Source organism: Bicyclus anynana, chromosome 8 (genome assembly GCF_947172395.1).
Source record: "Bicyclus anynana chromosome 8, ilBicAnyn1.1, whole genome shotgun sequence".
NCBI classification, from domain to species: Eukaryota; Metazoa; Arthropoda; class Insecta; order Lepidoptera; family Nymphalidae; genus Bicyclus; species Bicyclus anynana.
The window spans coordinates 3730291-3754128 of NC_069090.1; the positions used below are offsets into that span (position 1 = coordinate 3730291).

The 23838-nt window shown below is 35.8% G+C and overlaps 1 protein-coding gene across 1 annotated transcript in view; it reads right to left on the reverse strand.

Annotated features, from left to right (window-relative positions):
* The window catches only part of LOC112052036 (scavenger receptor class B member 1), a 34562-nt gene extending 26323 nt beyond the window's left edge, over window positions 1-8239 (reverse strand). Inside the window, exon 1 of the mRNA XM_024090925.2 lies at window positions 7941-8239. Coding sequence (XP_023946693.2) covers window positions 7941-8181 — 241 coding nt within the window. The 5' untranslated portion in view covers window positions 8182-8239. The remainder of the gene's footprint in view (window positions 1-7940) is intronic.
* Window positions 8240-23838: the final 15599 nt, after the last annotated feature.

Here is a 23838-nt window from a genome sequence, read left to right on the forward strand (position 1 = left end):
ATTATATCGTCCGCCCACCGCTTCTGTGGTCTGCCCACGTTTCTTTTTCCTTGTGGACCAATCCATTTTGTGGTCTTAATAGTCCAGCGTTGGTCTGAGCACCTCGCTACATGGCCGGCCCAGCTCCATTTTAGTTTCAAAGCTTGATGTAAAGCATCTGTCAGTTTTGTCTTCTTTCTTATTTCTTGGCTTCTTGTCTTTTGAATTTTCCTTAAGTGTAGCATGCTTCTCTCCATAGCCCTCTGGCAAGTTCGTATTTTGTTGCTTATCTTGTTTGTAAAAGTCCACGTTTGAGAGCCATAGATCAAGCAGGGCAAAATACAGGTGTCCATGATAGTCTTTTTCATATTTAAGTCGTAGTTTCCCTTGAGGATTTCCTTGTGGGCCCAATATTTGTTCCAGCTACATGTGACTCTTCTGTGAACTTCGTCTTCATTATTTGATTTGGAAAACGATACTTGTTTTCCTAAGTACGTGTATTGCTCTACATATACGAGTTCTACACCATCTAGCATTATTTTTCCTTTTTTTCCATTTGTCATTACTTTTGTTTTACTAAGGTTCATATGCAGTCCTACGTATTTACTCTCTTTATTTAATTGGGATATCATATTTTGTAACTTCTTTGGAGTTTCAGCAAAGATTGCTATGTCGTCAGCAAATCTGAGATGGGTAAGACGATCGTTGTTGATAGGAATGCCTTCTGATATCCAGTTCAATTTGGAAAATATGTCCTGCAAGACAGCTAAGAATAATTTTGGGGATAGTGGGTCACCCTGCCTGACTCCCCGGGCTATTTTAAACTCTTCGCCTCGGACTTCTAGCTTGACTCTGCTCACACTATTTTGATATATATTTTTTACAGTTCTAATGATCATTGGGTCTAAGTTGCAGTTGTGTAGAGCTTGCCAGATAGAGCTATGATAGAGACTGTCAAATGCTTTGGTGTAATCGATGAAACCTATATACAAGTCTTTGTTGAATTCAGAGTATTTTTCTAAGACTTGATCTAGCGTATGGATGTGGTCCATAGTCGAAAAAAAATATATATATATAGGATAAAATATTTTTCCGATATTTTTCCTTCACCGTTAGAGACACGTGATATTTAATTTTTTAAAATGCACATAACCGGAAAGTTGGAGGTGCATGCCCCGGATTCGGACGCACACCCTACGTGTGTGTACTATTAGCCTTACCTTTTTCTCATTCTGTGAGGAGACCCGTGCTCAACAGTGAGCCGAATATGGGTTGTTAATGATACTCGTAGGTACTTTAAAAAAAATATTAGTAACTGCCGTCGTATCGACGGACAAATTAAACTAGTTACGGTTTTTCTTTGCACATGGAATGCATTCATTAAGTTATCGTGTTTACAACAAAGCCGTACATTGTAATTATAAATATAAAGGTATGTGGGCAATTAATCTAATAATAATTAAGTAATATAAAGTGTTAATCAAATCAATTTCACAGCAGTTGTCTCAACAATGAAGGCTAGTGTTAGCCAATGATTTAATTGTGGAAAGCTATTAGCCGTGATTACAGCCACATTATAGACAAGTAGATGAATAAAGATGACAGTACACACAGCTAGGTAGGTATTCTAATCGTATTTTGCATGAGATGTTTTTATAGTAATAATTGACGTAACAAAAAATGGTTAATACAGGTAGGTCAGAGATTCGCTCCACGATTTATATACATAACTAGCGGACGCCCGCGACTTCGTCCGCGTAAAAATCGATGTCAACTTTCAACCCCTATTTAACATTCTTTTTTGCAAGTTTTATAACTTATACCTAATAAGTAGTCCGCTTATCATTTTACATTTACAAATGTACCTAGAAAAATTAAGGACTTTCCGTACAAACTTTCTACCCCTACTTCACCCATTTTGTTTTCCTGATTTTGTTTTCGCGACAAAAAGTATCCTATTATCCTTCTACGTATTATGGTCTCAAATCGTCTTAAGTATCATTTGAATTCATTCTGTAGTTTCAGCGTGATGCCCGGTCAAAAAAAAGGCAAACAGACAGACAATAAATAGAAAATAGGCTTCAGTATCGATCTCCTACCTCTACCCTACTCCTACCCTACCCGTATCCTAACTGTATCCTACCCCTACCCTCCCTACCCGTACCCTACCCTACCCGTAATCTTCCCTTTCCCTACCCCTAGGATAGGGGTAGGCCCTACCCCTACCCTACCCCTAACCTAGGCATACACTCCCCTACCCTGCCCTACCCCACCCTACCCCTATCCTACCTTTACCCCTACCCTACCCTTACACAATCCCTACCCTACCTGTACCCTACCTTACCCTACCTGTACCCTACCCTACCCTACCCTACCCTACCCTATACCTTCCCTACCTTACCCCTACCCTTAGCAAAATCGGTCCAGCCCTATGAGTGTGGTGCGATGACAAAGGAAAATAGAGACTTCTATGCTAAAATTATAATCTTTGGATCTACTGAACCGATTTGAAAGATTGTTTTACCAATAGAAAGCTACGTTATTCGCGAGTGTCATAGGCTATGTTTGATTCCCATATTAACAGGAACGGGAACTACGTAATTGAAAGCGCGGGGCGTCATGTAGCGGAATTTCTGCGTCTTTTAGAAATTTTGTATTATCTCCGAAACTATTTAACTAATTAACATACTATAAAGGGCAAATCTTATCTCCATAATATCCTTGTGTATATTATTTAATAATAATATGTATAATAATATGTTGTAAATTATTTAATAATAATTTATTTTCATAAGGATTTAAGTTAAGTAGCATAAATAATGACGCAAACCTAAGTATATAAAATTTATAATTTTTAAAACACAAATGGTACTATATCTGCTTATATATAGAAGATAGATATATGGTGTCGCGGACATTTTTGTAGAACTTTTAAATATACATAAAGCCTCCATACATTAATTTTAATTTTACACAATGGTTAAGACAGCGCATGCGAATAAGTCTGCTTAAGAGGATTTTCGGTCCGACCTGTATGACAAAAAATGTTAACTCGGCGAATATATATCATACTAAGATAAAATATAGCCTATAGCACTCCCCGATAATGTAGCATTCTACTGGTGAAAGAATTTTTGAAATCGGACCAGTAGTTCCGAAGATTACCCCATTTAAAAAATGTGACAAACTTACAAACTTTACCTCTTTATAATATTAGTATAGATTAACTTAGTGAGCGTTAAACAATAACATAACAAAACTCCTCAACGTAAGCTGAAGTCAGCTATTGACGGTCAATTATTCTCACGTTTCTGCAGCGTTTCATTTATGTCGAGCAGTCATGCACGCAGCGACCAATGCACGATCAGTTATAGTCGTGGGTGCTGCAGAAACGTGAGAATAATTGATCGTCAATGGCGTGCATTATAGTCTGTGTTATAGGATTTTATCATATATATGTATGTATATATGTATATACCACACTACATTAGCGGACGTCCGTCACTTCGTCCGCCCTTTGACTTCTTACTATAAGCTACCTCCCTGCTAAATTTCATATTTATACGTAAAGCGGTTTTCGAGATTTCGTGATGAATGACCTTTTGCATTTATATATGATAAAGATATAAAAGCAAGATATAAATACTTATATAATAATACTAGCGGACGCCCGCGACTTCGTCCGCGCGGAAATCAATGTAAACTTTCAAGCCCTATTTCACCACTTTTCAGTTTGAATTTTATAAATTTTTGAATTCCATTATATTTCGTATTTTTTTCATGATTTATGTACAAATTTTTAAAACTGTAACTCTAAAAATGAAGGACTTTCCATACAAACTTTTAACCCCTATTTCACCCCCTTCTTATTTTAATTTCGCAATAAAAAGTATTTTTTAACCTTTTCCGCGTTATGGTCTTAAACCGTGCCAAGTTTCATTTGAATTCATTTTTTAAAATTTTTTAGTTTCAGTATCGATTATATAGTGCCACCCAACAAAAATTTTCAAAACATCTTCAATGTACAAAATGTACAGAATTCGCATTATACGTATAGATTCTAGATGGCGCTGGCGTTCTTTATGCCACGGTAACGTTTGGTGTTACAAATGTAAAATCTCAAATTGCGAATAAATGTATAGAATTCGACCAGTTTTATTATTAGTATAGAATCGATATAAACATCCAGATACAGAAAAACACCCATGTTCATCACACGAATATTTTCCACTTGTGGGAATCGAACCCACGGCCGTGGATCTAGAAAGTAGGGTCGATATATTGTAAAAGAAGAGCTTAATTCTGAGAGTAAGCTACCGTATGGTTGAACATTAAAGAAGACTCGGAAGATTTTCTTTTTTTTTAACTTGAGACGGACATTTAAGTTAACTTTAACGCGCAATCATAGCATAGTCACGGTGATATTGCATAATAAAAAAAAAACTTCAATTTAAAGAAGCCACTCGACGTTCCGGTGTAATTAGTACCAGGCGATGTTTTATTACATGTAAGATGATTATTGTAACGTAAGCGGCTCATATCTCAAGTGTAAGACGTGGTGTACTATACTAATAGCATTAACAACTGAGTCTTAGGGCCATAAATCAAATTTATTATAAGCGGCGCGTGATCTCTAATTAGAGCTTTTTGTAAATCTTTGTTTTGAAGTTCTTCGGCATGCCTAACACATTTGGCCCAGTCTTCTCGTGTGACATTTTCTATGGCTCGGTGGAGGTGATTTTCGACATCTGCTATCTTGAAGGTATTATTATTCTTCGCAACTTCTCCCTTTACTTGTGCCCAAATTAATTCTATTGGGTTATATTGACAGTGATATGGAGGGAGCCTTATTACTTCATGACCTCGTTCATTTGCCAGATGGTCTAAAGCGTAGACCTTCTGCGGGTTACTGGCTTTTACTTTTCTTATTAATTCTTCAATAATTTCGTTGCTGGAATATGGAATCTTTTTCTTTGTCAACCATTCTTGAATTTCAGCTTTCCTCGTGTTTCTTGTGGGTATCTTTTCCAACTGTATCGAATGATAGCTTGCGTTATCGACAATTATAACTGAGGGCTCTTCAAGTAGATTCAGGAATTCGGAAAACCATGCCATATATGTTTCGCCATCCATTTCTGTGTGGTAATCAGCATCCTTTGATTTCACCGCTTTAAATATTAGCTTCGCATCTGGAACGAAGCCAGTCCTTGCAGAACCCGCATGGCAAACTATTAATCTTTGGCCTTTTCCCACAGGCTGATTCTTGAAACCTCCTTCATCGTTGCTTCCAAGCCACATCCTCTTTCTTGCATGGTTTTGATTAATCCATGTTTCGTCTAGATAGAAACGTGGTCGCTGATCGTTAGTTCTTCTAAGTAAATCCAATTTCCTTAAAAAGTCCATTCTAGCACAAACAATATCAGTTCTTTCCATTAAATATTTACGTCCTTCGCTATTTTTCTTATACTGGAACCCAACCTCCTTCAGTAGTATTCTCATTGAAGTGTTGCCGCATTTAAAATCGGGTAATTGTTCACGGAATTTTTCTAAAATTTTCGCCACGGATGGATACTCTCCATTCTCATAAAATGAAGCTACAGTTCGCTTCAACACACTTTTATCAAAATCGTCAATATTAGTGACGGTTTGTGGTTTCTTAAAATTTGTTCTTGGTATACAGGTACTGCCTGATTGTGATACTTCCGTCTTGATTCGGTCCACTGTCGCTCTGCTCACACCACAAACAAATGCGGCCATTTCACGTGGTTTGTTGAAATTTAGAGAAGCCACTTTATTCGGATCACTTTTCAATTCATTGAGAAACAGGAATACGTTGTGAATCAGTGTTCGAGCTTGAGGGCTAATATCGCCATGTAATTTCTTCAGATCAACGTTAGAAAATAAAGTATCCATAGTGCGCAACGAGTAACACATGAATGTATTTATTTAATTGCAGTAAACACATTTATAGCAAAAAAAATACGCAATGCAATTACATTAGAAACCGACCAATCAGAATCGTCCAAATCATTATTGACTCATCATTAGCACGTGCGCAGGTAGCCGTTTATCGATAATTAGGGTGCGCAGGTAGGCGCGCTGCACATTCCTATCTTTTTTGACTTTTATGACCGGACGACTCAGATGATAACGCGCATACTATACGATTAATGAATATCTACTTACAGTTGTATCAACAAGAGGTATTATTGTGGCTAAAGTGGGGTCATATTGTCACACACGACCGCTTAGCACAATTAGCGAAACGTCGGAAAAGATTCATATCGTACCACTGTATATAAACATTACGTATAATGCAATGATAATTTTATACTATAGATTGGTTACGTCCCTACAAAATCACTGCAAAAGGTGATCCGAATAATAGGTCGTACCACTGTATATAAAGATTATGTATAATGCAATGATCATTTTATACTAAAGATTGGTTACACAAAATCATCGCAAAAAGTGATCCAAATAATGGGTCGTACCACTGTATATAAACATTATGTATAATGCAATGATAATTTTATACTATATAATGGTTACGTCCCTACAAAATCATCGCAGAAAGTGATCCGAATAATAGGTCGTACCACTGTATATAAAGATTATGTATAATGCAATGATAATTTTATACTATAGATTGGTTACGTCCCTACAAAATCAACGCAAACAGTGATCCGAATAATAGGCTACAACACTGAGCGCACATATGAACAATTTTGTCTTTAATTCCATTATATATTTATGTATATTAGTTTTTACATTTCCTGAACACACAACTCGACATTGTAGACAATGCTTAGGTATTATTTGTTTAAATAACGTTCGTTGTTGACCACAACTGACAATGAGTTGACTATAAATTTCCTCTTTTGAGCGTCTCATTTTTCATGCGCTAGTAACACATCTAGTATTTAATATCATTGGTATAATGTATATTATATAGTGTGTACATGTCTACATTTTCATCTGCGTTCTAGAATTTTCATTCAACGTGTCATCAATTTGAATTTTCAAAAATAATTCTTTAGTACTAACCTACCCTAAGAAACATTTTTTGTTGTTTACAACCATAGAAATTGTAACCTATTTAATTTTATGATTAGAAGAGCCTTCCAGATTTTCCAAAAAGAATGAGAGCTACTTATTTTCTTTAGGTCTTGTTTAAAAACGGTTAAAAAACTTTGACTCAGCCTATTTTTAATTTTACCAACTATCTATTATTTAGAAAATTTGGAAAAATATGAAATAAATCTCTTTAATATATTAGTATAGTCAGTTTTATTTATGCATTACTTATTTATTTTTCCAAATTTTCAAAATAATAGTTGGCAATAAAAATATTAAATAGTAAATACCTTACATAATGCAATTAAAAATTTTATGAAAACATTAAACGTCGAAATGTGATTAAGTATGTATGTAAACTAACAATTAAGTTTATCTACTAACAAGTAGGTACCTAGTACCAACTAACTAATTTTACATGAATATTAAATGGCGTTTAATTATTGTGATTATATCGTGAATTCAGCTGTTAATTTTTTTTTAGGAAAATTTAGTTTTCTACCTTAAATTATTTCTGTAACCTTTTTTGTACCCAAAATAGAATAATAATAATAATAAACTAATAAGTTATACTGTTAGATCAAGGGTCGGATACAGAAGGCAGTGATTCTTGAGACAGCGACGCGTATTGTGAGGAGGTTCTTCACTCTGGAGCCCTGACCACTGGTTTCTTGGGCACTCAAAGGTCCCGTAGCGGGAGGGTTAATTTTATTTAAAAAAAAATTAATAGTATTTTGTATGAATAATATTGTTAAAAATTAAAAGAAGGATAAATTAATAAATGAGAGTATAAAAAGAAAGTTATAAATGAAAAAAAAGAAGAAGAAAGAAACCTCTTTCTTTCTTTAAACTCTATAATACAGATTATGAGTGGTATTACTTACAACAATAGTATTTCTTGTCCGACTGTTTTCCCCAACACAACGCCGACCATTTCTTTTTCATTCCCGAACAAGCGAACTGAGTTCTACCACAACCGGCACAGCCCTGGAGGTTGGCCAAAATCGTGTCCTCCCTAATCAAAATTTTGGGTCCATTTTGTTGCGTCAAAATTATTGTATTGTCCTTATCTTTGGGCAACATTGGGTAAGTTGACGACGTTTTTTCCAAGTTTTGGTGATCCATTTTTGAATTTAGAACACTATGACATATCGAGACGAATAACGTCTGGTTTCCGCGACGGACTGTGGCAGACTGAATGGAGTGTGGTACGAACCCTTAGGTCATTCGGTTATCATGTATTTTTTTAATACACAGTTTATCAGTCATGTCGTCTCAGTGTGATGTTGAGATTTTCGAGGAAGACTATTTGTTTTTTTTTTAATAAACCTTTTTTAAAAACTTCTAAAAATGAGGAGGTGATATTTTCAGGTGTATATATGTGTTTTTTTAGTGTATATGTATTGTTTGCTATATGCTATACTAAACTGTACATATAAAAGGTGTCAGTTTCGTCTCGGTTATGGGAGTCACATAAAATACCTTCGACCTACCTATAAAATAATTTCTTATCGTCTTACGCATTCGAGTTTTGTTTATTTTTTTTACATATTTTAGACAATAAATTTCATTTGCTCTAAGTAATGCAATTAGCCTAAAAACATCAACCCCTTTTTTCCCCCTTTACATAATCAGCCGATAGACGTCCACTGCTGGACATGGGCCTCTTGCATGGATCTCTAAGCACAACGGTCTCGAGCCGCCAGCATCAGCATCGCCCTGCAGCATCGCCCTGCAACCCGTTTGATAACTTCGGTTCATCTAGTGGGGGTTCGACCAACACTGCGCTTTCCGGTGCGGGGTCGCCATTTCAGCATCTTGCGACCCCAACATCCATCAGCTCTTCGAACTATGTGGCCTGCCCATTGCCACTTCAGCTTCGCGACTTGCTGAGCTATGCTAGTTGGTTCGACTGTGGATCTCCTCATTTCTGTCACAACATGCAGAGAATCTCTCCATGACTTTGAGCCTTCTAATAAGGCCCATAGTTAACGTACAAGTCTCGGATCCGTAAGTCATCACATATTATAATAATAATTTGACTAAAAAATACTCTTTAACCACATGTGCCTATTTACCATACCCATGACTCGTCTAAAAACCCATGTAAGTACCTGTTTTAGACAAGTCAGTGAAAGAGGAGACACGTTGGAGTGACTCAGTGTTATCTCTATAATTTAACAGATCTGTATGTAAAGTTTACCTTATATATAGTACTTTTGGCAGTGCTGAGTTCCCCACTTTTTATGTTTTATGTTTTTGATGATGTCAGGTGTGATCGACATAAAATCCTTCGCACCATGACCACAGAAAACATATGTACTTACAAGCCATGACTAAAAATGCTTACAATTAGTATTATTAGCAAACTTTGTATTATTAGTAAATCTTCGTCGTTATCAACTCATATACGGCATATAGGTATGCTCACGATGTTGTCCTTCACCGTAAATCTTAGTATTGTGCAAATAACTAAAAGACAACACAATATTGCATTTGTAGAAGTAGAATTGTGGCCGAAGATTTCTTTAATCCATATTTAATTATTCATCCAAGTCCATAATCATAACTATGACGGTGAATAAAATTCTGCCACAATAGTCCAGCTGGCCTATTCATTAATATGGTTAACAACCTATTAAAATAAACATCAAATCAATTGAGAAATGTCATCTACCTACTGTGTGATATCCACGAAGGGTTCTCAGTAGGGACAGGATGACATATTTTATTACATATAGAATTCATTTTCTTCTTTCTTCTTATCTGTTTTTTCAATAAATTGTCTATAAATAAATAAAATAAATCTCTCTTTATTCTTAATTCTTAATATCGTTATGTCAACTAACTTACTATACGTCTTATACGTCAAAATAGTGAATTAGCATGCAGTGGTTGGTTAGCTTAGGTTGTGTGGTTATCATGAGGTCTGAGTTACTTCGAGCTTTCGCTATGAAATGTTGAATTTTGATTTCTTACTTTTGGTATTTTCGCTCCAAGTCCTCTCTCGTAGACCCTTCTGTCATATTTACTAATTAGGTTATTATCAACCTATTAAAATAAACATCATATCAATTGCGGAATGTCATCTACCTACTGTATGATATCCACCAGTAGGCAACGGATGACATTTGTTACATAGAATCTCAATTTCGTATACAACGACTAGCATACGTCAAATATAGTGAATTAGACTAATTCACTATATTTGACGTGACGTGAGAATAGAATAGATAATATAGAAATAGAGAAGATATAGCTTGGCAAGTTCGTTCGTAACACTCCCGATGGTCCGCGCGGACGACTTCAAACCCGCGCGGTCCGTTCCACCCCGTCGCCCGCATATCATGGGAGTGTCATCAAAGAATTTGATATAGTCTCATCTTCTCCATTTTTGCTGATGCAAAATTCAATGAAAGATGTTTGCTTTCTTTTCAATACCGAAGTTTCATCACGGCCGAAGATTTCCATCAATTGAACTCTGTGAATATGGACTCAATTAACAAGATCAATTGATCATATGATGGTTAATAATAACTGTTATATCTGCCTCGTTAGTCCAATGGCTTGCTTGTGTGGCTGGCATATGGTCCAGGGTTCGAGTTTAAGCGCTATAAACTACTAAGTTTTCGTTTCATCAAAGTAATTCTCTCTAGAAACGTTAGAAAGTTGATGTTAACTCCCGTGTTTCGACGAGCACTTTAATGGTAAGCGTCCACAGATCCGCATCGTACGCTTCGAAGGCATCGCATCAAAATATCGTATTTTAATTTTACGGTATATTCGTGCGATCTGTACGATACGGATCAGTGGACGCACTTGTAACCCTTTCCAAAGATTTTCTATTATAGACATGTTTCGTGCCTACAAAATCATCACAAAAAGTGATCCAAATAGCTACTTCACTGAGCGCACACTGGCACAATTTTGTGTTTACTTACATTGTATATTTGTATTTACTATATAGGTAGTTATTACACTTCTTGATCACACAACTCGTCATTATTATTTTTAATTTATTTATTATTTTTAATTTATTATTTTTTTTGCTTAATATTCATTTTGTAATTTAAGATTTATTGTCGTAATTATTATTCCTGATTGCTCGAGAAACGAATTGGGAAACTGTAATGTTTCTCTGGGCACTTGTTATGTATATAAATAAATAAATAAATGAATAAATTATTTAGGTATTATTTGTTTAAATAACTTTCGGACTTTTGTCCGGCTCAGTTTCGACGCGCTAGTGACATATCTAATTGTATACAATCTTTGAGACTTTCTATACAAAGAATACTACGATCTCTTTGGAGTGATGCGTCCGATACGTACGGTGTGGATCTGTGGACGCCTGCCCTAAGCCTGCAGTGTTGTGGGTTCCGCTCTCCTTTATGGAGAAAAGTCTAGCTCGGCCACACCTTAGTTTAAAATATAGGCTTATAAAGTTTCCTTTAAACTCACTTTTTGCTAATATTTTCTTTTATTTTAATTATTCGTATACTTAGGTACCTACAGTTCTTGAAGTTTTTCAATTTTATTACCTTCTTATTATTATAATTTATAATTGTTTAATAAATCGTGTTTTGGAGGTGACATTTATTTTAGTTATATTTTACTTATATACATTTCTTATTTATTGATTACCAACTACTTTCTACAGGTATGCTACAAGGTTGACTTCGTTAACAAGGTTGGATGGTAAATAATGTAGGTACTATCGGTAAGTTTTTTTTTTATTTATGTTATAAACAGAAAGTACAACTAGAGCGAGCTATGCTCGAAGTATCTATGCGTGATCAAATCAGAAATATGGAGCAGCAGAAATGCGTGTGAAGTTGCGATACTGATGGCGACAAGCGAAGCACCCCGCACTGAAAAGCGCAGTGTTGATCGACCCCCAACTAGGTGAACCTGATGACATTTAAGGGGTAGCAGATAGCCGCTGGATGCATGGACGGTTGGAGACCGTAGTGTTTAGAACTCCTTACATTAGGCCCAGCAGTGGACGTCTATCGACGATCAAACGATTTATCTTGTGTAGTGAAATAGACAACCTCTTTAAAAGACCTCTATCGTTGCGTTAGGTCGAATGAGATGGAACTGGGATTACTCTGCCGCTATTGACATTGTACATTTATCTTTAGAAGATATGTCGTTGGTCAAAGATATTCTACTATTGGATATGTTGCGTACCTACCTATAAATCATTGGAATAAGAAATCCCAATTTAGGTACTCCACTGAGCGTACCCATGCACAATTTTGTGTTTACTTATATTATTTCACCATCATCATCAACTCATATTTGGCTCACTGCTGAGCTCGAGTCTTCTCTCAGAATGACAGCGGTTAGGCCAATACTCCACCACGCTGGCCTAATTCGGATTGGCAGACTTTACACACGCAGAGAATTGAAACAATTCCCTGGTATGCAGGTTTCCTCACGATGTTTTTGCTTCACCATTTGAGACACGTGATATTTAATTTCTTAAATTAACTAAATTATTTATTTATTTATTAATAATTTTTTCACATCTTGAACACACAACTCGATATTGTAATGTATTTAGACTTTCGTTGTTTACAATGCTACTAAATGAAATTAAGACAATTCGACACTTTTGTCCCCTTCAGTTCCGAGTCCTTAGTGGCATATCTATAGTATAAAATCTTTGTCGTTACTCGCATGCTAGGCATACATTTATATGTAGCTGATATTGAGGATGATGATGATGAGATACAGTTGTAATACGTTAAAAGTTCATAGAAATCCGATTATTAATTTCGGAATACTGCACTTAGTTGTTATCAATACAAACTATACAATACGAGCTGATAACAACATGTGGACGCGATTGTACTTTGCCTGCTGATACGCGCAGTAAACAACCAGTTATGTGGAAGTGGTCCAAACTCCAATTGGTCGTTGTGGGTAATGCCCGCAGATACAGCTTGAATACAATATTCAAATACATTGACTACATTTAACCAGTGACCATTTTATACTATAGATATTAGATATGTTACGAGCCTACAAAATCACCGCAAAATGTGAATCCACTGAGCGCACCCATGTACAGCTTTGTGTTCACTTACATTATATATTTATGTATATTTACATAGTTTTTAGTTTTACACTTCATAAATACGAAACTCTACATTGTAAGCAATAATTAGGTATTGTGTTTAAATAAACTACAACATGAAGCTACTGGAATGTCTCTCAAAAAGTTCAAAGTGTTTATTAAATGCAAGCTTTTGTGTAAGTATTACTGAGACGGGCAGCGTGACGTCAGGAATGTGTATTCAGCAATGAAAATCTTCGTATAGTTCCAACAAAGTGTATTATCACCAACAAAGATCGCGCTCGACTGACTACCAGCCGACAAAATAATTACCGACTATGACTCAATCAGTTTTACAATTCAAAATGGTTTCTGTATCTTACAACTACTTTTTAATTATACAGTTTTACGGCTTAGTCTAACATTATGAAATTAATATCATTATAATATTTAAATTAATTATAAAATGTAAATAGTTTACTTTAATCTGAGTTTAAATAATAAAGCTAAAGATAGAATCTTTAGGTTTAGTCAAATCAGTATCTTATAAACGAAAAACTGTAATCATGACATTGAAGAATAATTATCAGCAAATAACAGACAATGTTTATAATAACATATAGATAGTTTAGTATATTTATAGTTTGTTAGATGGAACTCGTAGGCCCTCGTAACACTCGGCCATCCTGCATTAGCCGTGTCCCACGGCGATCTGGCAACGCGTCAGGGTTCTTCTGCGTCTGAAAAACGTAAAATAAACAGAACCGTAAATGTTCTTTTGTATATAAAAAAACTTTGTAGGTGGCTACTACTGGAATCTTCAAAATTATGCACCGACTAAGTTACATTGTTTTATTAGAGCCTGGCTATACTTTAATTTTTATTCATCCCTAGATCTAACTTAGTTATTAAATGTTCTATTTAAAAGTCACATTAGTTTCATTTCTTATGTAGTAGATTTTAAGTTTTAGGTCATTAGGTCTAGTTTAAGATGCTGCTCATATTATATTTTACAGTTACACAGATCTAGTTATGTTTTCTGAATATTATATCATAGACACACAGATGCTGCTGACACACATATATCGTAAACACACAGATACCGAAGACACACAGATCACGTCGTCACACAGATCACGTCTTTACACAGATCACGTCGTCACACAGATCACGTCGTCACACAGATCACGTCGTCACACAGATCACGTCGACACACAGTTCTCATTGACACACAGTTATAATAGTCACACAGTTATCATCGTCACACAGTTATCATCGTCACACAGTTATCGTAGACACACAGTTATTGTAGACACACAGTTATTGTAGACACACAGTTATTGTAGACACACAGATATTGTATTTTATTCACATAGATGTTATATTTTATACACGTGGACTGTTCTCGTTTTATTACTTTATATTTTATTTCAAAGTTGCATTCTATTTATTATTTCTTTCAGATTAATTTGTTTGTCTGATATTTGTATTTTTTTAAGCAGTATGTAACGGTGTTTTTTGAGTTCACTAGATATTTCGATTGAAAAGTAAGTTTTCAGTTTATCAACAATTGCTTACATTGTATTAAAAGGTTTTTATTTGTAACTGTAAATTAATAACACTGTTTTTATTAACACGAATTATTGAACTGCAATCTATTGAGTATTTACTCTTATCTCTCCAATGAGATTATCTCGGTAACTCAACTTTGCTGTCGGTAGCGGAGGAGCTATCGGAGACAGATGATTTATGTGGCCGCAAACAATAATAATTTTATACTATAGATCGGTTACGTCCCTACAAAATCACTGTAAAAGAGAACCGAATAATAGGCTACAGCACTGACCGCACACATGCACAATTTTGTCTTTAATTCCATTACATATTTACGAATATATCGTTTTTACACTTCCTGAACACACAACTAGCCATTGTAGACGATATTTAGGTATTATTTCTTTAAATCACGTTCGTTGTTGACCACAACTAACATTGAGTTGACTATAAATTTCCTCTTTTGAGCGCCTCATTTTTCATGTGCTAGTAACACATCTAACACTATTTATTATCATTGGTCGCAAAAGCATCTCTAGGAACGATGGCATTACATTTATTAAATCGTTTAATACCTTTTTTGCTATTAATCGTAAGAGAGAGTTAGCCTTAGATACTTTATAAGGTCTCATGTATTTAACTTCCTATCTTTTTAGTAACTCGCGTTTTGTGATCATTAGATAGCCTTTCCACAACACTAAATCCTATTCCTATTCCTATAATCCTACCTTGTATTTGTTACAACTTTTATGTTTATTTATCGTAGCGATTTTCATAATAGTCATGTGGCAATCGATAAGTGTTTAGCTTGCTGTCTGTACGATATTTTAGCTGATCAATTGAATTTGGGTGTTCACTATTAGTAGTAGTAGGGTAGGTAGTTAAAAGAGAATTAGTATGTACAAACATTAAACTAAAATCCAGTTACTGCGTGTGGGGAATTAATAATACCCCAAATGACATCAGCTAATTTTTCATCCCAGATACATTCGCTTTCTGTTGTAGTATTTAGTTCATTAATACTTTTATTGACTCTTTCAACTTGTTCATTTGTTTTATTTGTTTTTCAGTAACGAACTCCATAAAATACCTACTTGTGAATGATACGCCACGATCAGTTATAAAATCTAGAGGGATTTCCAAATACTGTTAGTATTTCTTTAAAAACATTGATGATTTATACACAGCTAACATTTTGGTTTTAGGACAGGTTTAGCAAGCACAAACTTTGTAAAGAAATCTATGACCACAAATATAATGTAAGTAAAATCAGTACGAGTTTTGATAAAAGGCTTCAAATGATCGGCATGGACAGTGTGTATACGGATTTGTAGTTTTTCGATAGGGTGTAACGCGCCTTCTAGCTTACCATAATTACCCTTTGCATAGGAGCATTGCAGACATGCATTGATGTACTTATGAATTTTGTCATACATAAAAGCCAAAATTGGTGTTTTTGTAATAAACTCATACACACAACATAAAATAAGATTCTTTACCCAAATCGAAAATGATGGACCGCGTTATAGGTATACTTTTTTGCTCATGCACAAATTAAACAAGTATAACCTGGCCGTAGTTCCAAATTATTACTTAGGAACCTTCCCTATGAAATCATTTGAATAACGCTGGGTATTTATTAAATCGTGGGTAGACTATTTTGGAATTAGTAACTAATGTCAAGTTCGGATGATTTATAATTGGTTGACCTATTATAATGTTTAAGTCTTGAATTTGTATTGGTTATTTCAGCATTACTGTTTATATATATGTCGTCTATATCTACATGGATAATATGCACCGTGTCCAAAGAATTGATTTGCAAACCACCAAAACCTTTCATCAATACATTTGAAGTTAAGATTTTAAGTTTTTAAATGTGTAGCTGTTTCTAGTGTTATAATATTAACTTTACTTCCTGTGTCAATGTAAGCGTTTACTACTACTCCGTCAATAAAGATACGTTTTTTATACAAATCAGATAAAATATCGAATGTGTTAAATGTAACATTACGTACCCGGGTAACGTTTCGTGGAGTTTGCGCAGAGTGCTCCTCTCCGGACACCGTACTCCCAGCAGCGCCGGCGGCAAACCAGCAAGTGGCAGCCTTGTGGCCAACGCGGAGGCAGACTTCGCAGCGGCGGCAGTCTCGGGCTTCGTGACCGGCAACGCCGCGGAGATGAACTTGCATGACGAAAATGCGATCTCTTTCATTCCATGTATACATATCACCCAGCTGGTAAATTTTATTAAACCATCCCATCACGTTCGTATTTTTCTTCTCTGGGTCAAATTTAGGTACAATATCGGCCTCCAGGTGGTTAACTCTTCATTTCTTCGGCAAACATATTTCTTCAGGGTGTAAAAAAAAATGTTAATTTTCGTCGGGTAGGTACTTCTTCGTCGGTCGATACATCAGTATGGCTTCGCCTTCTTTTTCCGTGTCCCTTATTGTATGGTCCGAGAATTGAGTCCATTTGCATACCACTTCTGAAATATTACTGAGACGGGCAGCGTGACGTCAGGAATGTGTATTCAGCAATGAAAATCTTCGTATAGTTCCAACAAAGTGTATTATCACCAACAAAGATCGCGCTCGACTGACTACCAGCCGACAAAATAATTACCGACTATGACTCAATCAGTTTTACAATTCAAAATGGTTTCTGTATCTTACAACTACTTTTTAATTATACAGTTTTACGGCTTAGTCTAACATTATGAAATTAATATCATTATAATATTTAAATTAATTATAAAATGTAAATAGTTTACTTTAATCTGAGTTTAAATAATAAAGCTAAAGATAGAATCTTTAGGTTTAGTCAAATCAGTATCTTATAAACGAAAAACTGTAATCATGACATTGAAGAATAATTATCAGCAAATAACAGACAATGTTTATAATAACATATAGATAGTTTAGTATATTTATAGTTTGTTAGATGGAACTCGTAGGCCCTCGTAACATAAGGCTTATTATAGTGTTAATGATTATATTAATGATAAAAAAGCTTGGTGTTAAACTGTAAAATACGACTGTGTGCTAAGTTTTAAATAAATTTTGTAAAATGGTGGTAAACAAAAAAAAAACCTTGGCTGAGTTTGTTGTGGGCTCTTCTCAAACCAAGGCGCGTTTGGAACCCTCGTAACTTTAGTTTTAAGTTTTCGATTATTATTACCACCATTAGATTAAATTAAATTATGACATAATCTTGACTATTCTAAAGTGCTTGTAAACTAAGCCTAATTTAAATAAATGAATTTTGACTTTCGACTTTTGAATAACTTTCGTTGTTTATTAAGTGACAAAATGAAATTAAGACAATTATGCACATTTGTCCGCCTAAGTTTCGATGCTAATGCCCTATCTCTAGTATAAAATATCGTTGCATCTAAGTAAACAGTAGTAAACAGGTAATGAGTGAGTTTATTTTGGCTGTATCCATACAAGGTTGATGCCCAAAGAATGACCACGTTTGTTTGGGGTAGTGGTGGGGTAGGGTAGGGTGGGGTAGGGGGGAGGGGTGGGGTAGGCGGGGGGGAGGGGAGGGGTAGGCGGGGGGGTTGGGGGTATGGGGGGTAGGGTGGGGTGGGGGGAGGGGGGGAGGGATGGGGTAGGCGGGGGGGAGGGGTTGGGTAGGGGTGGGGTAGGGTAGGGGTAGGGTAGGGGTGGGGTAGGGGTGGGGTAGTGGTGAGGTAGGGTAGGGGTAGGGTAGGGGTAGGGTAGGGCAGGGGTAGGGCAGGGGTAGGGCAGGGGTAGGGTAGGGGTAGGGCAGGGGTAGGGTAGGGGTAGAGGTAAAGAAGGGTAGAGTAGGGATAGAGAATAAGTGCACTTATGTCACAACGAAGCTTGACCGGGTCCGCTAGTATGATAGATACTATAGATACCTACTACAAACCACCGCAAAAAACAATCACTAAACAAAACAATGCCAACAGAAAACAGATAAATAATATGCACAAAATAACCAAATATTATCAAATTTACGTTTATTTCGGACTATTAATATACCTAATGCCAATTTATAAGATATATACAAATGGGTTGACAAGTCTTTCCCTCCGTTTATCCACCGGGAATATTATATCCACCGGCGTGCCCATGCGCGGTGAGTGGATAAAACGAGTGTGGGGGATAAACGTTTTATCCTCTCCCCGTGGATAAATTTCTCCCTTGCCCGTGCTAGCCCTGCTGGGCAGCGTTCGGGAAACTCCGCGACATCTTTTCGTCCAAAATTCCTCAGTGCCTGAAGACGAAAGTCAGCTTCGAACAGTGCGTGTTGCCAGTGATGACTTATGTATCCGTGACCATGCTGGTTTATTCACTATCTTTGACGTATGCTAGTTGATAATGTACGAAATTGAGATTCCATGTAAAAATGTGTTGCTTATTGGTGAATATCATACAGTAAATGACATTTCGTCATTTGATTTCATGTTTATTTTAATAGGTTGATAATAAAGATCAAAAAATTTTAACATAACAAATTCAACCGACTTCCAACTCAAAAATTAACCTAAACTAAAAAGCAAAAAATAACATCTTACCTATGTGCTACCCTCAGAATACAGAAAACCACCAGAAGCCACGTTTAGATGTCATTCTATAGTGCGCAGTGTGTCCAAAAATTGTACACAACAGCCTGCACTCGTCGCAATTCTCACCCGCGTAATGTTGCTAGTACATGAGGCTGTTAAATTTTTCCCTATTTTGTGGTAAAAATTTATAATGTTAAAAGGAAAACAATAAGTGTACAGTTCATCACATTAAATGTTAACTTGTATGGTAAATAATAAAAACAGTGGGACCAGTTTTCTAGTGATAACAAGCAAACAAGTAGGTACACAAACAAACAAAAGACCAAACAAGCACACGAAAACAAACAAATGTGCAAACAAACACACAAACAGACAAGAACGAACGAACTTATTATAATATAGCACGCCATTGTTATTTGTAAAATTTTAAAGCTTTAAGATTATTTTACACTTTCTTTATCTGCGCTGATTACCACAATTTTATTTCAACTTAATTGCCGGAACCTATGCCTACCTATTTAGTTGATTAATATTTTACATAAATAATAAATCCTTGAATTGAAATTAAAAGTAGGGAAAATCAAAACAATTACATTGGCAACACTTGAAATGAAGTCATCGGTTTCTATGACAACTAAATTCACGTAAAAATTATTCATTATTTTAACATAAGAATATTTATTTGTGCTACTTACACGTGAAATGTGATCCTATTCAGTTTCTATTTTTTACCAACGGCATTTTTACACGAAGGAATAGCACAAGACGGCTTAATTTAATTAAATTTGTCACCTGTATAGCACGTCAAACAACACGACAAACACAGAGTGAGTAATCGTAAAATGTGTAGTTTAAATGGCTTCACTTCTTTGCGCTATCATTCCTTCTGGTGGTTTTCTGTATTCTGAGGTGCTACCTTCTGATCAGTTTAAAGGCGGTGCCAAGCATGTTTTAATTTAAGCCGTTTAAATTACAAAATTTCTGTGGTTCTTTCAGAAACTTTCTCCTCCTCCTTTTTGGAATTCGGTTAAAAACAGTGATTAGGCCAGCTGGTCACTAACTCATAAAAAAGCTCAATATCGCAGCACGCGATGGAGCTATGCTTGGAGTTTCTCTGCGTGATCGAATCAGAAATGAGGAGATCTGCAGACGACCCAAAGTCACTGACATAGCTCAGCGAGTCACGAAGCTGAAGTGGCAATAGGCAGTTCGAAAAGCCGATGGAAGTTGGGGTCCCAAGATGCTGGAATGGCGACGTATGTGATTATCATAAGATTTAACCCTTAAAACACGCAAAACTGTTATTAAACAGCACTAATTACGTATTTATACACGACACACAGAATTAAGATGCGTGGCCATTTTTGAAAGACGCAGTGTTACCAACTCTCAAAAATATTTATCCCTAAAGTTTGTGTCAAAAATCCCTAAAATCGCCTTAATTATTGAGTTGTCCCCCTAAAAAATATAAATTCATAATAATTTAGAAATAATATGCTGTAATATGTTTCAAAAGTCTATATTTAATACAGACAAAATATTACGTCTTTTATCTGAAGATTCAGATTTTTTGAAATCATACATGTTGACAATGAATAAATTTAACAATTTTTTTTTATTCGACGAAAATTGCTTCCAGTTGTCTCAGAGTGGATGTAATATATGTGGTTATAAGTCACTAGGTCAAGAAAGAAATATTAAAATTATCATCAATTTAAAAATATTAAAGAGTCAAAAAACCCCTAAAAATTTCAGACCCCTAAAAAAATCCCATTTCACTTATTAGCCCCCTAAATCTGGGGGGAAAACCCCTAAGTTGGTAACCCTGGAAAGACGTATAAATAGGCTCAGTAACATAGGTAATGGATGAGGCATTTGATATTTCATATGAAATTTAAATATACTTAACATAACTGGATCGATCATTAAATCGTGAATGCTTGTTTTCGTTTTGTGTAAAATTGATATTGTGTATTTTTCCTTATGATTTAAATTTTTAGATATGCACATAAATGTTTAGCTAACTTCCGTAAACGCATGACTTTACATGCGTTGGTCCAAAGTATTTATTCATGACCATATCCTCCTCCTCAAACTTAGTTACAACTAGTTAATGTTAGTGCACAGGATTCTAAACTAGGGTAAGCACTGTACATACAAATTAGAAAATAGAAAATTTCTACTCGAATATTTTTTAATTCTTTACAAGTTAGCCCTTGATTACAATCACACCTGATGGTAAGTGATGATGCAGTTTAAGATGGAAGCGGACTAACTTGTTAGGAGGAGGATGAAAATCCACAGGTTTTGTATAGGTTCGTAATGAATCTTACTACTTTCTACCTATTCCTACTACTTTCTACTAAATATAGAGCCGTGATAGCATACTGGATATGACCTTTGCCTGTAACTCGGAGGGTATAGGTTCGAATCTGGTCCGAGGCATGTACCTCCAACTTTTCAGTAGGTAATGTGCATTTTAAGAAATTAAATATCACGTGTCTCAGTCGGTGAAGGAAAAACAATGTGAGAAAACCTACACACCTGAGAATTTTCTTAATTCTCTACGTGTGTGAAGTCTGCCAATCTGCATTGGGTCAGATATTTTGACGGCCTCTGTAGCGCAGTGGTATGCGCGGAGATTTACAAGACGGAGGTCCTGGGTTCGATCCCCGGCAGGGCCGATTAAATTTTTCTTAATTGGTTCAGGTCTGGCTGGAGGCTTCGGCCGTGGCTAGTTACCACCTTACCGACAAAAACGTACCGCCAAGCGATTTAGCGTTCCGGTACGATGTCGTGTAGAAACCGAAAGGAGTGTGGATTTCATCCTACTCCAAACAAGTTAGCCCGCTTCCATCTTTGATTGCATCATCACTTATCATCAGGTGAGATTGTAGTCAAGTTGTTAAAAAATAAAAATAAAAAATAATAAAAAGGACTCAACACCGAGGGGTGGTAGTTCGATCCCTGCTTCGGTGGTCTATTGTCGTATGCACTCCTAATTTTCCCCGATTAGATAGTGGGGATTGGGAAAATTTAAAAATATATGGCAAATATGTTGGTTTTTGTTAACATGGTTTGTAAATAACGAAAAAAAAAATAGTTCCATGTCAGATTCTAATACTTATTGATAAAAACGTTCGGAACCCTCTTCATGCAACTTAAACTCGCACTTGTCGTTTTTCATATAAAGAAACACTAGAGTCGAACTTCATCGAATTCTATGCATTAAAATTGTGTAATCATCTTGTAGTTGCGACCCCAATAATAAAAACGCATGACCTTATTAAAATCAATAAATATGTCTGGAGATGCACAGATAAACACAATTATATTTACTGTAAATAGATAACATTCATTATTTATATTTTTAAAGACCATTTAAATAGTTAAAGTCATGTTATAGCATACTCAGTGGTTTTATCTATAAAATGAACATTGTTTATACTCGTGTACCTTAAGGTGCTGATAGACTTGAGAATACGCTTGTAACAGAACATCGAGCATTCGCCGTTTTTATATTTGTCGAACAGAACAACGAGCCGTGCCAAGCATAGAGCCTAATATTGCTACGAACATCTTAAGAATTCTAGCCAACGCTCGATTCGATCAAGCAAATCGGCTAGGTTATTCTGTAACGACATTTTTATAACTCGCACTGCGAGTTTCGAATTGCGAGTTTCGAATTCACCTCTATATCTCTCTGTTTAACACGATACTATAGAATGAGACAGATTGCGGTGAATTCGAAACTCGCGCCTGGGAGTTATACAAAACATCGTTAGAGAATAGCTATGCTGCTCGCTAGAATGCTCGTCAGAACGCTCTATAGAATGTTCGCAAAAATGTTCTTGTATTTTTCTGTGATGTAACATTCGCACGAATGCTCATTACTAGTGACTGCTCAAGTCTATCAGTACCTTAACATGATTTGTATTGAATATAATCAAATTCATTTACTTGAAGTGGATCTACAAGCTTTTGAAAAGACAAGTTCAACATGCCAGTTAAAGATGGTTGTATAGTAGGTACTTACCTTGTATTAGATATTTGTACTCACAGAACTGCCCCTGTAGCCACGTGTGGCACGTCGATTCTCTTTCTACGATCGCAAACGCTTCGAAAACTAGAAAAATATACCTATGGGAATGACAAATCTTGATCACGTGACCTGTCGATAGCAAATGTCATTCCCATACATTTTTCTAATTTTTGAAGCGTTTGCTATCGTAGAAAGAGAATCGACGTGCCACTTGGCTACAAGTGATGAAAATGCTGAAAGCTAACGCTTTTTGTACTAATTGTTTATCTTTTGTATTACTTATTAATGTTTTTCTGCTGATAAATTCCAATAAATAATTAAGCAGCTAGTAGCCGCTCCGAGGTTTCACACGCATAGTTCCCTTTCCCATGGGAATATTGGGACGTTTTCTGTTCACCGTTTGAGACACGTGATATTTAATTTCTTAAAATGCACACAACTGAAAAGTTGGAGGTGCATGCCCGATGCGAACTCACACCCTCCAGAATCGGAGGCAGAGGTCATATCCACTGGGCTATCACAACTCTATCCCTACCTACTCCAAAATTTAAATTCAAAGTGTATCAACCAAGTATTAAC